The 17381-nt window shown below is 45.9% G+C and overlaps 1 protein-coding gene across 3 annotated transcripts in view; it reads right to left on the bottom strand.

Annotated features, from left to right (window-relative positions):
• Positions 1-222: 222 nt before the first annotated feature.
• The window catches only part of LOC118371877 (neuronal membrane glycoprotein M6-a), a 90903-nt gene continuing 73744 nt past the window's right edge, over positions 223-17381 (bottom strand). For 2 of the 3 annotated variants that reach the window (XM_035757517.2, XM_035757516.2), the window contains exons 2-7: positions 13532-13724; positions 6948-7104; positions 6434-6587; positions 5953-6029; positions 5151-5216; positions 223-2817 (exon numbers count right to left, since the gene is read on the bottom strand). In XM_035757517.2, the coding sequence (XP_035613410.1) occupies positions 2665-2817; positions 5151-5216; positions 5953-6029; positions 6434-6587; positions 6948-7104; positions 13532-13724 (800 nt within the window). In that variant the 3' untranslated portion in view covers positions 223-2664. The other variant, XM_035757518.2, reaches the window with a different exon arrangement.

The following is a 17381-nucleotide window of genomic DNA, read 5'->3' as shown; positions in this document are numbered from 1 at the left end:
TCAACGTAAGTCATCAACGTAAGGGAATTGACTTTTTTTCACCCAACTTTGAACCTAAATCCAATGACATGGTGACGTTTTTTTGTTGATTTCACATTGAATTCCCGTTAGTGATGTAAATCAAAACTAGACGTTGAAATGACGTGTGTGCCCAGTGGGTATACAGGTATATACATATACAGCTCTGACATAAATACATAAATAAAGAAATGGACTCGGGGGTTTAATTATTAACAAGTACACGAGTGTATTTTATTTAAAGCAAGCAAGTTTGTTCCTACAGTTTAAAAAACGCCACTGTTTAAGCCGTTGGCACATGTATGTACAAAACAGATGATGAAGAATCGTACAGCCTGCTACAAAGCATTCTTAGTGAAAGTACAAAAGACTAATATGGGATGAGAAAGCGGAAAGCATTATCAGGTTTATGCTGAAGAAGTGAATACGCAACATCATTACAAGTAGTATCTGTTTTTTAAGACAGGGCTTTCAAAAATGAATATTACAAACTGAAGGAGGAAGGGAAACAAAATCATTCACTACAAGCTAATAGGCTATTTGTTTACGTAGCATAATACTGTTAGCGTAGGAACCACAATGCTGCACATATAAGAAATCAGTTGACTCAGACAGTCCAAGCGTAAAAATGAGAAATGAAAATGATAAAGAGAGAGGATATTTTTACTTTTTGAATCAGTTAAAAACTATTACCACTGAATGCATAACCATGCCACAAATAACAGCTAGATTCACGGTTCTTTTTACCTAGATAATACAAGTAATTTTTTTATTGGTTAATAACCAAACGTTGCATGACTACAGTACAGAGATTAGGCTTCAAATCCAAACGCACGTAACACCAAGAAAGAGCTCACGATGGTTGAATAAGTGCACCAAAAAAATGGTTGTTCTTTTTTGTTAGCAACGGAATGATGAAACGCTGTACTGCAAAACTAGAGTAGTAGAAACAGTTAAGACAGAGTTTGGTCCATACTCAAGAGTAATATGGTTTTAATTGTTTTATTGACATTCCATGTTTTTTAGTATAGCTTCACAGACAGTCAGGGTTTGGGTCAGTTTTCTTTCAATTCGGTAAATTCTGCAAGAATTTCAGTTTATTTCCAGAATTGACTGGATTTAAATGGAATTGAACCCAACCCTGCAGACGGTTAAGTTATCTCTCAATGTGATATTCAACTGTTTCCACGTGTAGCAATACGGCCGTTTCAGGCCTAAAGCTTGTTCATCCGCTTGCTGTCTAGATTCTGTTACCATATTTATTTCACTGGAATCTCTGAAATGGACGTTCACAAGAATATCACCAAACTTTGACCAATGAAATGAATGACCTGAAATTGAAGTGTCTCACATATATGTATATATTTATATACCGTAGATATATATACAGAGCAGAATACTGACAAAAAAAAACATGTATTTCTTCTTCTGATAACTTGCATTTAAAAAGTTGAAGATTAAAACATGTACATATGAAACCTGTAAAATGTTATTTTGCATGTGAGTTATGGCCTGTGATGAATGAGAAAAGTGGTTTTCTACAGAGTTTCCCCCACGGCGACATCCTGAAAGGCCATTCTATCAGATGGATTTCTACGTCATGTCATTCCCTCTACTTCTTCCTCCTTATACGACATATCATCCTCATCGTCTTCCTCACTCCACTGACTTGCCACTCAAACAACTGTTTTCTTTTCACAGCTTCAGAACACTATTATTATTGACAGAAAATCAGTGTTTTTCACGTTCAATGACTAGGCTACTCAACAAAGCCAGCATACGTTTCTGACAGGCCAAGCTACAGTTATAGCAATATGTAAAAAGTCACTTGAAGGAACTTTGTTTTGTTTGAGAATCCCTGGCACTCCCAACCAATAAAGAATTTTCTGAAAAAAAGATTCTGTACATAGTTTTTATACCGGCGATGCTTACTGTTTCGGAAGCTTATTATGCTGTAATTTACCTGTAAATGATACAAGTTTCGGTCACATTTTGGTCTTGTTAAGTGGATATGTTGAAATAAAAATGGATGTTAAAACCTCTGTATGATTGGAGCTCCGTTGGATGACGAGTGTTTAGGAACGTATAAATATAAATTACGCGGAAATGTGAATTAAAAAGCGATTAAAAACTCAACAGCCCCCAGCACGACCCCTCCTAAAACCAAACATAAATAAATGGAAGCACTCGACCTCGAGATATGGTAAAAAGCAATGACACATTGTAAAAAGATGTGCTACTACCAATATACAAAATGCAAAGGGAAAAAGAAGAGGGGCAGAGGTAGAAGAGGAGAAAGAGGAGAAAGGGTAGGGTATGAGAAGAAGAAACAGGACAGGAAAGGGAGGAGTAAAGAGGAGGAGAAATAGAAAGGAAATATCAATACAGGAAAGAAGGGTTCGTCAGAGAAGACACATGGTATCCCGTAGGAACGACTTGTCTCATCACACCCGTAAGCTTAGTGAAGTCGAAACCACCCACAACACGACACCACAACCCCCCTACGAACATAAACACCAGACATTGAATAGCTTGTGTGATTTCTGTGTGTGTTATGCTGCGTGTGTGTCATGGACGTGTGTGTGTTGGGGAGGGAGGGAAGGAAGGATAGGGGGACGGGATGGGAGGGGGGGGGGGTCGTGTGCTTTAGGTGTAGGCATTGAGACGCTCTTTAGAGCGAGTGGAGTGGATGTCGTGGAGCTCCTGCTCCTCCTTGGACTTGATGTCCTCGTACTTCTGCATCCGACACGCGTCCTTCACGTAGGCCCAGTTAGCAGACAGTACCATTAGGTAGTGGACCTGTATTAGAGGGACACATGGGTTACAGGGATGTTAGTGGGAGGATTGTTAACCCCTCGACCGAGCCTATACCTCAGGGCAGAGTTTAGTGATTCATTAATTAGGCTGTAACAGAGTTAGTTAGATGATTAGACAAAGCTGTAACCAAAAGCCCAAAGCAGATCGTTTAGTGGCACTGTGCCTTCACTGGTTTCAAACCAAAACAAACCAACCAAACTTTAAGGGATGGATTAGTTGATCAACCTTATTCTTTAGTGAGCTCTGTGTCTGTTACGACTGTGTCAGCATTTGTGCTAGTCAGGTGAACCGGGCGTGACAGGAGAGCTCGGTTATCAACATACCTATCGATAGCAACCAGAGGAGCTTGGTTATTATAATCAGTGGTGCCAGCAAAGCATATTTTAGTGAATAACAACAGAATCATGTGACGTGACCGATGACAGAGCTGGCGATGCTTTGGGGGCGACCCCTAAGCTCCGAGGTTCAGAGTTCAGTTCGGCCATGTTGATATCGAGGTGGTCGGCTCCTCTCAGCTCCTGACGGCGTACAGTGATGTCACTGAGACCACTGAGGTCAGGGGTAAAGGTGATGGGCCAACCGATAGGCCCCCGTCAGAAGCGAGTGCAGTATTTGCCCAGACTCTGAGACGTCAGGAGGACTTTGTTACGGATGAGGACCGTGGCAGCTGACGCCTGTTCCTCATCAGACCAGAGAGGAAGAGAAAAGGAGAGAAGCAGTTATTGGACTCTGGGTCGCGTTCATTAGGCACCAAATGGAAGAAGGACTGAAACAGGTGGCGACTGCGTTGGACGCCCCGACCAAAGGAACATCTCCCTGATGTGTTTCTGCAGTAACTCTTTTCTCCACTGGGTGGCAGTGAGGTGTCAGTGATCAGCCAACCAGAGCATCTGCTGCAGAGGTTCTGAAGAAGTAATTATGAGGTAATTAAATAAAGAAAAACACCTGCACTCCTGTTGTCCATTGTATGGCATTTATCTATCGGTGACATTGTGTCGTAATGATGATGTGAAGATTAACATGCCTAACGAATTCCCTAAGCTTGGGATAATTAAGTTGTTCTATTCTTTTGTTATATAATGACATGACTCAAACTCATCATGAATAAACAGATTCACCAAGATAGATCCAAGTTGGAGATACAGACAGTACTTCCTTCATACAATCTCACAATGATCTCAGATAATTTATCACAGAAAATATTAGACGAGAAGATAGTACATCAATATTGTCTATGCAAATTGATTTCTTACCCATTTTCTAAACCTTAGCTCTCGGTGAGAACTAACACGAACACACTTTGGTGAGTCATCCCATTGTGTATTACCATAGACATCCACCGGGTGGACAAAGAGCACACATTTGGGCCACAGATACAGACTTTGTGTTGCGAAGAGCCGCTCCCGCCCAAATTGATTGCCATTTCATTTTCTCTCATCTTTTATAGTCTTCAGACAACACAGCAACAATGTCCTATTTGTAGATTTAAAACATTACATCATGGGTCTACGGACTGGAAATGTATTACTTTGTTTATATTTTGTGGTAACAGGAAGCTGTTATGGACATATCTATTTGATGACAACCAAACCATAAGAAACTGGTGTCATTGATGTTTTGACAAAACATTTTTGTTATATTCACTGTGAACATGTGTTTTTGTTTAAAAAGGAACTCGATACCGAATAACAGCCTTCATTAAATGTGTATCCTTCCACCCTGGCTACAGACCCAGCAGTCTTCTCCAGTGAAGACGGTTGCTCCAGTCCTCACCATCACTTAGCTGCTCTCAACAAGCTCCTTTCTTCTTCCACAGTTTCCATGGCAACTGTGCCCTGTGCTTCTCCATCGCTAGGTTAACGCCTCCCTCTAATCAACAGCTCTCTCTCTCTCCCTCTCTCTCTCTGTCGCTATGTGTTACTCTGTATGTGTCTCTCTCTCTTTCTCTCTCTCTCTCAATGTCTCTCTCTGCCTGTCTCTCTCTGTGTCTATCACTTGATCACTCTGCCTCTGTTTAGCACTTTCTCGATCTGCCTCGCTCTCAACACTGGGAGAACCTCTTTCAAAGTCTGCAGCATAAAAAACAGTCCGTTTTTCCTCCCGATTACCAATCGCTTGAATCCTTTGTAGTATAACCTTTGGTATGTCCACACAACAAGACAATCCTCTCCCACTGAGGTTTACCCTGCCTGCCAATCTTTATGTGTTCAGACAGAGGGGAGGGAACAGAGTGGCGATGCTATCGACAGACATTTAAGGACCAATAGGCAGGTCACACAACCCTCGGACATAAAGTGGAGCTGTCATTGTCTCACCATGGCGATAACTGCAGCCCCAGCCCCGGCCAGGGCACAGACGAACAAGTGGAACGTCATGTCCAGCTGAAAGACAATCAAACACAACACAGCTTTATTAGTCACCAGGAAATAAAGACAATATACAACATCGGTGCTTGCTTTGTTGGTATTCAAAATGGGACACAAAGCATCGTTCCAACTTGTCATGTCTGTGTTTACAATATTGCCAGGTCATGTTGAGATTAAAAAAACAAATCACAGAGCGGTTGCTTTGAGAGTGAGATAGGACAAGACGTATTAAGATTTGTCCAAGTGCAATATTAGCTCACTTTTTCAAAGGGAATTAAACGGAGGACAAAAGGATAAAGGAGGATAAAGGTTCAACAAAAAGACAGACTAATCTTTATCAAGCTATGTTTTTTGTTCCCTTTCCACAAGAGGTTAAAGTTCAAACCCAGAGAAATCTGGTTGCGCCACTACCCTCATCTCACTCACACAAATCACCATTTAAAATGACAGAGGAACCCGATAGCAGTGTTCCCAATCCTAGTCCTGGGGTACCAAAGGGGAGCACGTGTTGTGTTTCTGGACCTAACACTGACACACCTAACTCAAATCAAAGGCTTGACGATGAGTTGATTGGTTGAATCAAGTGTGTGAGTGTTAGGGCAAAAACCAAAAAGTGCATTTTGGTCCCCAGAGCCAGGATCGGGAAACACTTCCCTGAAGCATTTAACTCCTGAGGTGCGGCGATCACTAAAGTTCACAGCCAACAGAACCCCCCTCATCGCTCCCCAGCCACACACACACACACCCGTACCTCATTAGACTCGCACATCTTAAAGAACTTCTCGGAGCCCGTGCACACCTTCCTCTCCTCCCCGATAGTTACCATGCCTGCGAGAAAACAACATTCAATTTCACATTTACATTTCAAGTGACTTAGCTTGGCAGGCGCTTCGATCCACAGAGACCTAACAACAGCTACTGCAGCGAGTTACAACAAACACTCATGTTAAAGGGCTGTAAAATAGATCTCCTTCAGGAGCATTAAATAACTGCAATGAAATGTAAAATATATTGATTGAATTGTGTGTCCGTGAAGTGAGAAGACTAAACGACACACTATTTAGTACAGTATGCTCTATAGTTCATTGTCTTGTCAGACATCTTATCCACATTCATGACAGAACACAAACAAACAAACAACTGTAAATAATCCACCAAAGCCCTGGTTAACCACTGCCAGTGTCAGTGACTGTGTACGTATACTGTGAATGGCCACCCGGGCCCACCCTTACCAAACTGGCGCAGGTCCAGGCAGAGGTTGGCCCCCTCCACCACAGTGGTGTTCTGACAGATGGTCCAGATGTTGAAGTACATGAAGACGGGCAGCGAGGTGAAGGCTGTCACACCCAACCAGGCCAGGAAGAAGATATAGGTCAACATAATGAACTGCAGGAAGAAACGGAGGGAAGGAGGACAATAAAGAGAGGGAAGAGAAGAAAGGGAGGAAGGAGGAGAAGGAAGTGAGGGATGGGCCCATTAGAGAGAGAGAGAAGATGACAGTTATAAGTCGGTAGAAGGCTGACTGGCTCATCAGCTGTCATTAGCATTGGGCCATAATTCAAAGAAGAGACATCTTAAACTGTACATTTTCCATCACCAGATCTCTAATCCCGTCTCTCGGGCACTTCCTCCAGAAAGATGTGTCCTAATTGTCTACCCTAATGCTTATACCTATCCAACGCCTTCAGATATACAGGGGGCGGATAGGGCGCAGAGGATAGGGGTTGATTTAAGTGTGTTTCTTACCCAGGCGGAGACGCACCGTCCGCAGGCGGTGATCTTGAAGTCTCCGTACAGGTCCCTGATGGCGCCGGTGGTGAAGAAGCCCTCCACCATCAGCAGGATGCCGTAGACGAAGAATGCCGCCGCCACGCCGTAGATTACATACTTCAAGATGTCAATCCTGCGGAGGAAGACAGAGAGACAGAAGCAGAGCGATGGGATCACTCAGTTGGTGTGGCTAGCACACCAAGACTAGCGATTTCATTCCCAGGAACCATAGAACTAGGGATTAGAATACTAATTAAATATTAATTTAATAGTATCTCTATGACAGGAACTTACAAAGATCCATTTTTGGAATGAAAACATTGCTAAACAGTACATGTGTGCATTGAGTGTGCAGGCCATTTAGTACAGTACTTCACTATTACAGTTTTTTTTAGGCCCAGCAGCCCCATTTGTAGTCCAAGTGCATTGGACTTGTCACGTTCTGTCCATCGTTCTTATGTGTTTCCCTTGTTTTAGTGTTGGTCAGGACGTGAGCTGGGTGGGCATTCTATGTTGTGTGTCTGGTTTGTCTATTTCTATGTTTGGCCTGATATGGTTCTCAATCAGAGGCAGGTGTTAGTCATTGTCTCTGATTGGGAACCATATTTAGGTAGCCTGTTTTGTGTTGGGTTTTGTGGGTGATTGTTCCTGTCTCTGTGTTTGCACCAGATAGGACTGTTTAGGTTTTCACTTTTCTTGTTTTGTATAGTCTGTTCATGTATAGTTGTCTTTATTAAAAACATGAATAACCACCACGCTGCATTTTGGACCACCTCTCTTTCACCAGAAGAAAACCCTTACAGAATCACGCACCAACCAAGGACCAAGCGGCGTGGTAAACAGAGGCAGCAGCAACAGCAGCAGCAGGAGAAGCTACAGGTGCAGCAGGAGCAACAGCAGCAGTAGCAAAGGCAGCAGTAGGAGAAGCAACAGAGGCAGGTGCAGCAGTGGGAGAGGCTGCACTATTTGGATAAATGGACTTGGTAGGAGATCCTTGACGGAAAAGGACCCTGGGCAGAGCCAGGGGAATATTGCTGCCCCAAAGCCGAGCTGGAGGCAGCGAAAGCAGAGAGGCGGCATTATGAGGAGCTAGCACGGCAGAGCGGCTGTAAGCCCGAGAGGCATCCCCAAAAAGTTCTTGGGGGGTGGCACAGGGAGAGTGTGGCAGAGTCAGGAGTCAGACCTGAGCCAACTCCCCCTGTTTACCGTAAGGAGCCATGGATGGAATTGGAGCTGTCGGCGCAGCAGAGTGCTGAGTCTGAGAGTGTGGAGGATGTATTGGACAGAGTAGAAAGAAAGCTGTTGGTTTGGCATAGTATGCACGGCATACCAGTGCCAGCACCACGCATCAGGCCTACAGTGCGTCCCGCCTGTCCAGCGCTACCGGAGCCTTCCTCCTCTCCAGCGCAGCCAGAGTCTCCCGCCTATCCGGCGCTGTCAGAGCTACCGCCCCTCATGCCAGAGGCGCCAGAGCCCCTCATTCCAGAGGCACCAGTGCTCCTCAGTCCAGCGCTGCCAGAGCCTTTTTCTCCAGTCAGCCCAGCACCGTCTGAGCTACCCGTCTGCCCTGCGCCGTCTGAGCTACCCGTCTGCCCTGCGCCGCCAGTCTGCCCAGCGCCGTCTGAGCTACCCGTCTGCCCAGCGCCGTCTGAGCTACCAGTCTGCCCAGCGCCGCCAGTGCCGCCAGTCTGCCCAGCGCCGCCAGTCTGCCCAGCGCCGTCTGAGCTACCAGCCTGCCCAGTGCCGCTGAGCTACCTGTCTGCCCAGTGCCGCCAGTGCCGCCAGTCTGCCCAGCGCCGCAGTGCCGCCAGTGCCGCCAGTCTGCCAGCGCCGCCAGTCTGCCCAGCGCCGCCAGTGCCGCCAGTCTGCCCAGCGCCGCCAGTCTGCCCAGCACTGCCAGTGCCGCCAGTCTGCCAGGATCCGCTGTTCTGCCAGGATCCGCCAGTCTGCCAGGATCCAACAGTCTGCCAGGATCTGCCAGAACTGCCAGTCAGCCAGGATCCGCCAGTCTGCCAGGATCCACCAGTCTGCCAGGATCCGCCTGAACTGCCAGTCAGCCAGGATCCGCCAGTCTCCCAGGATCCACCAGTCTGCCAGGATCCGCCAGAACAGCCAGTTAGCCAGGATCCGCCAGTCTGCCAGGATCCGCCAGTCTGCCAGGATCCGCCAGTCTGCCAGGATCCACCAGTCTGCCAGGATCCGTTAGAACAGCCAGTTTGCCAGGATCTGCCAGTCTGCCAGGATCTGCCAGTCTGCCAGGATCTGCCAGTCTGCCAGGATATGCCAGATCTGCCAGTCGGCCTGGATCTGCCAGTCAGCCAGGATCAGTTAGAACCGCCATTCAGCCAGGATCCGCCAGTCTGCCAGGATCCACCAGTCAGCCAGGATCCGCCAGAAGTGCCAGGATCCGCCAGGATCTGCCAGAACTGCCAGTCGGCCAGGATCTGCCAGTCAGCCAGGATCCGCCAGTCTGCCAGGATCAGTTAGATCCGCCAGTCTGCCAAGATCCGCCAGTCTGCCAGGATCCGCCAGTCAGCCAGGATCTGCCAGAACTGCCAGTCAGCCAGGATCCGTTAGAACTGCCAGTCCATCTGCCAGTCCAGGATACGCCAGTCTGCCAGGATCCACCAGTCAGCCAGGATCCGCCAGCAGTGCCAGTCAGCCAGGATCTGCCAGATCCGCTAGTCAGCCAGGATCCGCCAGTCTGCCAGGATCTGCCAGTAAGCCAGGATCTGCCGGAACCACCAACCAGCCAGGATCTGGTAGATCCATCAACCTGCCTGAGCTTCCTCTCACTCCTGAGCTTCCTCTCACTCCCGAGCTTCCCCTCGGTCCCGAGCTACCTCAGTCCAGTGGGGCCCACGTCCAGCGCCAGAGCCGCCACCGCGGACAGATGCCCACCCAGACCCTCCCCTATAGGTTTAGGTTGTGCGTTCGGAGTCCGCACCCTGGGTGGGGGGGTTCTGTCCATCGTTCGTATGTGTTTCCCTTGTTTTAGTGTTGGTCAGGACGTGAGCTGGGTGGGCATTCTATGTTGTGTGTCTGGTTTGTCTATTTCTATGTTTGTCCTGATATGGTTCTCAATCAGAGGCAGGTGTTAGTCATTGTCTCTGATTGGGAACCATATTTAGGTAGCCTGTTTTGTGTTGGGTTTTGTGGGTGATTGTTCCTGTCTCTGTGTTTGCACCAGATAGGACTGTTTAGGTTTTCACTTTTCTTGTTTTGTATAGTCTGTTCATGTATAGTCGTCTTTATTAAAAACATGAATAACCACCACGCTGAATTTTGGTCCACCTCTCTTTCACCAGAAGAAAACCCTTACAGGACTACAAATGACTTCCAGCAGTAACAGACAGTATTCTGACTGGATACTGCAAGTCAGTTTGCTTCCACAGTCATTCTGCATTTTTTCCTTGCTTGGACTAGTGGATTAGCTTGGACTAGTGGATTAGCTCTCATTTAGCTAATGACTATGTGTTTAATTCGGTCCGGTTATGTAAAAAGCTCTAATGTCCCAGAAAGAACCTGGGTAGGAAAGTTAGGGTTAGCTCCATCCCTGCAGGTTAGGAAGAGATTTCGAAGATAGCATTAGACAAACACAGTGGGTAGATTTCACACGCTTTCCTCTGATAAAGATGATTTTATAGAGGTATAAACCTTGTTTTTTTAGTACCCTCAATCTGAAGTTAATTTCACACCGAGTACAGCACACACCACATATCAGTGGCCTCGAAAGTGTATAGAAAGCCCAGTTACATCAGTAAAAAAGACCAGTTAAATCAGTATAGAAAGTATAGAAAGCCCAGTTACATTAGTATAGAAGGCCCAGTTACATCAGTCGAGAAAGCCCAGTTACATCAGTCGAGAAAGCCCAGTTACATCAGTATAGAAAGCCCAGTTACATCAGTATAGAATGCCCAGTAACATCAGTATAGGATGCCCAGTTGCATCAGTCTAGAAAGCCCAGTTACATCAGTCTAGAAAGCCCAGTTACATCAGTCTAGAAAGCCCAGTTACATCAGTATAAAATGCCCAGTTACATCAGCATTGAAAGCTCAGTTACATCAGTAAAGAAAGCCCAGTTACATCAGTATAGAAAGCCCAGTTACATCAGTATAGAATGCCCAGTTACATCAGTATAGAAAGCCCAGTTACATCAGTATAGAAAGCCCAGTTACATCAGAACAGAAAGCCCAGTTACATCAGTATAAAATGCCCAGTTACATCAGTATAGAAAGCCCAGTTACATCAGTCTAGAAATCCCAGTTACATCAGTATAAAATGGCCAGTTACATCAGTATAGAAAGCCCAGTTACATCAGTATAGAATGCCCAGTTACATCAGCATAAAATGCCCAGTTACATCAGTATAGAAAGTCCGTTTACATCAGTCTAGAAAGCCCAGTTATATCAATATAGAAAGCCCAGTTACATCCGTTCAGAAAGCCCAGTTACATCAGCTTAGAAAGCCCAGTTATATCAATATAGAAAGCCCAGTTACATCAGTATAGAAAGCCCAGTTACATCAGTATTGAAAGCCCAGTTAAATCAGTTTAGAAAGCCCACTTACATCAGTATAGAAAGCCCATTTACATCAGTATAGAAAGCCCAGTTCCATCAGTACAGAAAGCCCAGTTACATCAGTTAGGCCAGGTCTACTGCTCATGTCACAATCACCCGCCATTGCCAACATCTAGTAGAAGCACACACACACTTGCAGTCACTAGCACACACCCCCTCCCTCCCTCTCGGCAGGCGGAGTTCCGGTGAGCAGGTGCGCCCGGGACAACCCAGAGTGATTTCAGAGGGCTTCAATCCCCCAACGGCCCCATGCCAAGACATCACGCAGACGTACAAACACACACACACACACACACACACACACACACACACACACACACACACACACACACACACACACACACACACACACACACACACACACACACACACACACAGACACACACACACACATACAGGAGTGGAAAAATCGATCTCCGTCAGTGTGCTGCGTCAGGGAAAAATCTCCCTCCCACTCACACACATATTCATGATCAAAGACCTGATAAATACACCTCTCTTCACCAGACAGCCAGCCTGAATATATTTTTAGATTTGAATTAAAGCTTAAAAATGCACGAATGTGTGTATTTATATTTGTATTTATTATGGATTCCCATTAGCTGCTGCCAAGGCAGCTAATTGTACTCCTTGCATTAGTTACCTGATGTGGAATAGAGTTCCATATAGTCATGGCTCTATGTAGTACTGTGCGCCTCCCATAGTCTGTTCTGGACTTGGGGATTGTGAAGAGACCTCTGGTGGCATGTCTTGTGGGGTATGCAGGGGTGTCCGAGCTGTGCACCAGTAGTTCAAACATACCTCGGTGCATTCAACATACCTCTCTTAAATAAAAGTAGTGATAAAGTCAATCTCTCCTCCCCTTTGAGCCAGGAGAGATTGACATGCATATTATGAATGTTATCTCTCTGTGTACAGCCAAGGGCCAGCCGTGCTGCCCTGTTCTGAGCCAATTGCAGTCCTTTTTTGTGGCACCTTACCACATGACTGAACAGTCGTCAAGGTGCGACAAAACTAGGGCCTGTAGGACCTGCCTTGTTTATAGTGCTGTTAAGAAGGTAGAGCAGCGCTTTATTATGGACAGACTTCTCCTCATCTTAGCTGTTAATGTTGTATCCAAGCAGTTTAGTCACCTCAACTTGCTCAATTTCCACATGATCTATTACAAGATTTAGTTGAAGTTTAGGGTTTAGTGGATGATTTGTCCCAAATACAATGCTTTAAGTTTTAGAAATATTTAGGGCTAACTTATTCCTTGCCACCCACTCTGAAACTAACACTTAACAAAGAGTTAAAAGCAGTCATTTCAGTCACTGTGTAGTGAGACTCACCCTCGCTTCAACAGTTCAGCACTATACTGTTGTGTATTGAGATAAGGTAGGGGAGAGTAAGGATAGTTACACTTGATCACATTTTAAATACTCCTCTTGTTGGGTATACGTATAGATAGTGAGTAATAATGTAGGTAGGTGTAAGGGAGATTTGCCGACCTCAATCTACACATACAAGACAGCTGTGTACCGTCAATGGTTAAACACTTCAGAAGAAAGAAAGAGAAGGAAATGTTCCGTTAAGTAACTTTGACTCACTTCCAGTACCAATCACCAGGGACTGCTTGGGGGACATGTACATTTTACTATCTAGGGAGACCGAGGATACGGCGTCTCGATAAGGTGTTAACGAGGCGTGCCAGTCAAAGCACAGGTGAGATTGGAACCATTCCCTTTACAGGTACTGAAGCTTTCAAAATAGGGCAAGTTTGTTTTTGTGAGGACAAGGCTCGTTCCTCCAGGGGTCGAAGCAGACAAGGAGTAGGAAGAAGTGAAAATTCAACGGCAACTTCTCCTCACTGAGTTTCAACACATCTCCAGGCTGCATGTAGGTGTTTTGACTAACCAGACCATGAGTCATTTTGAAAAAAGGGCGGGGGGGAAAAACAACACTGTGACGCCCCTCCCACGCAAACACACCCACACTCACATGGTTAAGACGTCCAGGGTTTCCACAGGAGCTCGGACCACCTCGAAGTAGTTCTGCAGGATGGTGACGGTGCCAGAGAGGGCCTCGTGCCCGCAGCCGCAGAACAGCGCCACCCCAGCGTACAGAAGGATGGTGGCGAAGAGAGAGGCATACGGGAGGACGCCCAGGCATTTGACGCAGCACTCAAAGCATCCTGGACAGAGACAGAGAGAGAAGAGGAGAATGTTTAGACTAAAGGCAGCGGTAGAACATCTTAGATATTCACAGGTGCTCTAGTCATGAAATACGGTACATGTCTCACTCTATTAACGGCTCGACAGGAATTGAAATACGTTTGACACCAGAACCAAAGGAAATGAAAGCACTTAACAGCGAGGTAATCGTTGATTCAGAATCAGAAGATCATTAAATCAGCGTTTTTCATTCAACCTTTTATTTTATAACATCTATTTTACTACACCAAATCCCACCGCATCTAATTTAAAACGAACATGGATCAAATTATATCCCATCTATCATCCGATAACAACAAACACTCTAACCACATTTCTCCAGTTGACCCAGAGCCAATACATCGTCTGTTGCCATCTCGGGAAGGAAGTTTACTGTCACTCCATCCAATCATAATCGCTCCTCGGACAGATTTATGGGTTTAATACAAAGAGCGCAAACGGTATTGATCTGTGGATTGCGGCCCTGCAAATGGAATCCCTCCCTTCACCCAGGCTAGAGCACCTGCTGGATTTATGACTAGTCGTAAACATGGTGAGTGAGTGAGTGAGTGAGTGAGTGAGTGAGTGAGTGAGTGAGTGAGTGAGAGCTACAAAACAGGACACTGATAGCTAGAAGACACAGTGAGAGAAGGATAGAAGGAGAGATACAGTGAGAGAGGGATAGAAGGAGAGATGCAGTGAGAAAGGGATAGAAGGAGAGATGCAGTGAAAAACAGGACACTGATAGCTAGAAGACACAGTGAGAGAAGGATAGAAGGAGAGATACAGTGAGAGAGGGATAGAAGGAGAGATGCAGTGAGAAAGGGATAGAAGGAGAGATGCAGTGAGAGAGGAATAGAAGGAGAGACACAGTGAGAGAAGGATAGAAGGAGAGATGCAGTGAGAGAGGGATAGAAGGAGAGATGCAGTGAGAGAGGGATAGAAGGAGAGATGCAGTGAGAGAGGGATATAAGGGGAGATGCAGTGAGAGAGGGATAGAAGGAGGGATGCAGTGAGAGAGGGATAGAAGGGGAGATGCAGTGAGAGAGGGATAGAAGGGGAGATGCAGTGAGAGAGGGATAGAAGGAGAGATGCAGTGAGAGAGGGATAGAAGGAGAGATGCAGTGAGAGAGGGATAGAAGGGGAGATGCAGTGAGAGAGGGATAGAAGGGGAGATGCAGTGAGAGAGGGATAGAAGGAGAGATGCAGTAAGAGAGGGATAGAAGGGGAGATGCAGTGAGAGAGGGATAGAAGGAGAGATGCAGTAAGAGAGGGATAGAAGGGGAGATGCAGTGAGAGAGGGATAGAAGGAGAGATGCAGTGAGAGAGGGATAGAAGGGGAGATGCAGTGAGAGAGGGATAGAAGGGGAGATGCAGTGAGAGAGGGATAGAAGGAGAGATGCAGTGAGAGAGGGATAGAAGGGGAGATGCAGTGAGAGAGGGATAGAAGGGGAGATGCAGTGAGAGAGGGATAGAAGGAGAGATGAAGAGGGATAGAAGAGAGATGCAGTGATAGAATGGAGAGATGCAGTGAGAGAGGGATAAAAGGAGAGATGCAGTGAGAGAGGGATAGAAGGGGAGATGCAGTGAGAGAGGGATAGAAGGAGAGATGCAGTAAGAGAGGGATAGAAAGGGAGATGCAGTGAGAGAGGGATAGAAGGAGAGATGCAGTGAAAGAGGGATAAAAGGAGAGATGCAGTGAGAGAGGGATAGAAGGGGAGATGCAGTGAGAGAGGGATAGAAGGAGAGATGCAGTGAGAGAGGGATAAAAGGAGAGATGCAGTGAGAGAGGGATAGAAGGGGAGATGCAGTGAGAGAGGGATAGAAGGGGAGATACAGTGAGAGAGGGATAGAAGGAGAGATGCAGTAAGAGAAGGATAGAAGGGGATATGCAGTGAGAGAAGGATAGAAGGAGAGATGCAGTGAGAGAGGGATAGAAGGGGAGATGCAGTGAGAGAGGGATAGAAGGGGAGATACAGTGAGAGAGGGATAGAAGGAGAGATGCAGTAAGAGAAGGATAGAAGGGGATATGCAGTGAGAGAAGGATAGAAGGGGATATGCAGTGAGAGAAGGATAGAAGGAGAGATGCAGTGAGAGAGGGATAGAAGGAGAGATGCAGTGAGAGAGGGATAGAAGGAGAGATGCAGTGAGAGAGGGATAAAAGGAGAGATGCAGTGAGAGAGGGATAGAAGGGGAGATGCCGTGAGAGAGGGATAGAAGGAGAGATGCAGTGTAATGGATAATACTGTGTCTGTGAGGGGTGGGGGGGTATGTTTTATTATCTCAGACTACAGGAAGTGTCTATCTGACTGTCTCCGATGAAGAAAAGCGTGTTTGTGATACTTGAGTGTAACACTCCCATCTATCTTCAACTGGACTGGATAGGCGAGGTTCAGATATCGCTTATCAAACAAATCGGCAAATGTCCAATTGCAATATTGAACTCCTATTTTCCATAGCCTGGTCCCAGATCCATTCGTGCTCTTGCCAATGCCAACAACATTGCTGTTTGGCATGACAGTGAATGAAAAGGAGTTGGCATGATAGCTCAAACAGACTGGCACTCAGGCTTTCCTTGTTGTATTACTAATGTGCAGTAGGTGACTACAGCACAAATCCCAGTTCTGTTCTGCCTCTATTGTACATTAGTGCCTCTGGACTTGCTTTAGTTACAACACTTGGAAGGCATTTAAACTGCAGGGTCCCAGCTGTGATGTGAATGAATAACCCTCACACCTACACTACACCTTGACATAACCTGAAAGCACTCCTGTCTATTTCTGTTATACCCCTTTCTGCGCACACAGGATGCTCTGGAGACCACCACTGCTACAGCCTGGAGAATGTGCGTAAACCGTGTGTGTGTGTGTTAGTCAGCTGATGTCAGGTGGTGTTGAGTCTACCGTGAGCACAGGACCAGACTTCAGCCAATAGGAAATCAGACTTAGTTCAGAATCCTCTGTACGTCTCTTTCACTGTCAATCATGCTTATTATCCCCTTAAGGCACATAGGTGAGTGTGTGTGTGCGCGCGTCTGTAGGTGTGTGTCTGTGCAGTCAAGCGGGAGACAGGAAAGACCGTCAACTCACTCCCCATGTCTTCAGAGAGCCAAGACTGTCACAGGGAGAGGAGAAACTGACAAAATAATCTGAATCTATACTGCTTCATATCACCATCATCCCATCAGGCCATGTGGTATACTGATTTTCATGTATATTCTTGATGAATAAATATTGGTGAATAAATTACAGTGATAATAGTAAGCAACGGATATATGATCATTTTACGGTACCCTCCTCTTTGGGCATTGAGGGAAGATTACTGTATCATGCAGGGTATATGCAGCAAGATAAAACCAATGTCTGTGTCAAAAAAGTACAGGGTCACCTGTTTCTAATTGCCCCAATCCTAGTCATATTAGTAACCTTGATTAACAGTACAGGGTCACCTGCTTCTAATTGCCCTAATCCTAGTCATATTAGTAACCTTGATTAACAGTACAGGGTCACCTGCTTCTAATTGCCCTAATCCTAGTCATATTAGTAACCTTGATTAACAGTACAGGGTCACCTGCTTCTAATTGCCCTAATCCTAGTCATATTAGTAACCTTGATTAACAGTACAGGGTCACCTGCTTC

Source organism: Oncorhynchus keta, chromosome 29, assembly GCF_023373465.1.
Source record: "Oncorhynchus keta strain PuntledgeMale-10-30-2019 chromosome 29, Oket_V2, whole genome shotgun sequence".
NCBI classification, from domain to species: Eukaryota; Metazoa; Chordata; class Actinopteri; order Salmoniformes; family Salmonidae; genus Oncorhynchus; species Oncorhynchus keta.
The sequence above is the reverse complement of the archived record's forward strand: the minus strand, read 5'-3'. Positions and strand labels throughout refer to the sequence as shown.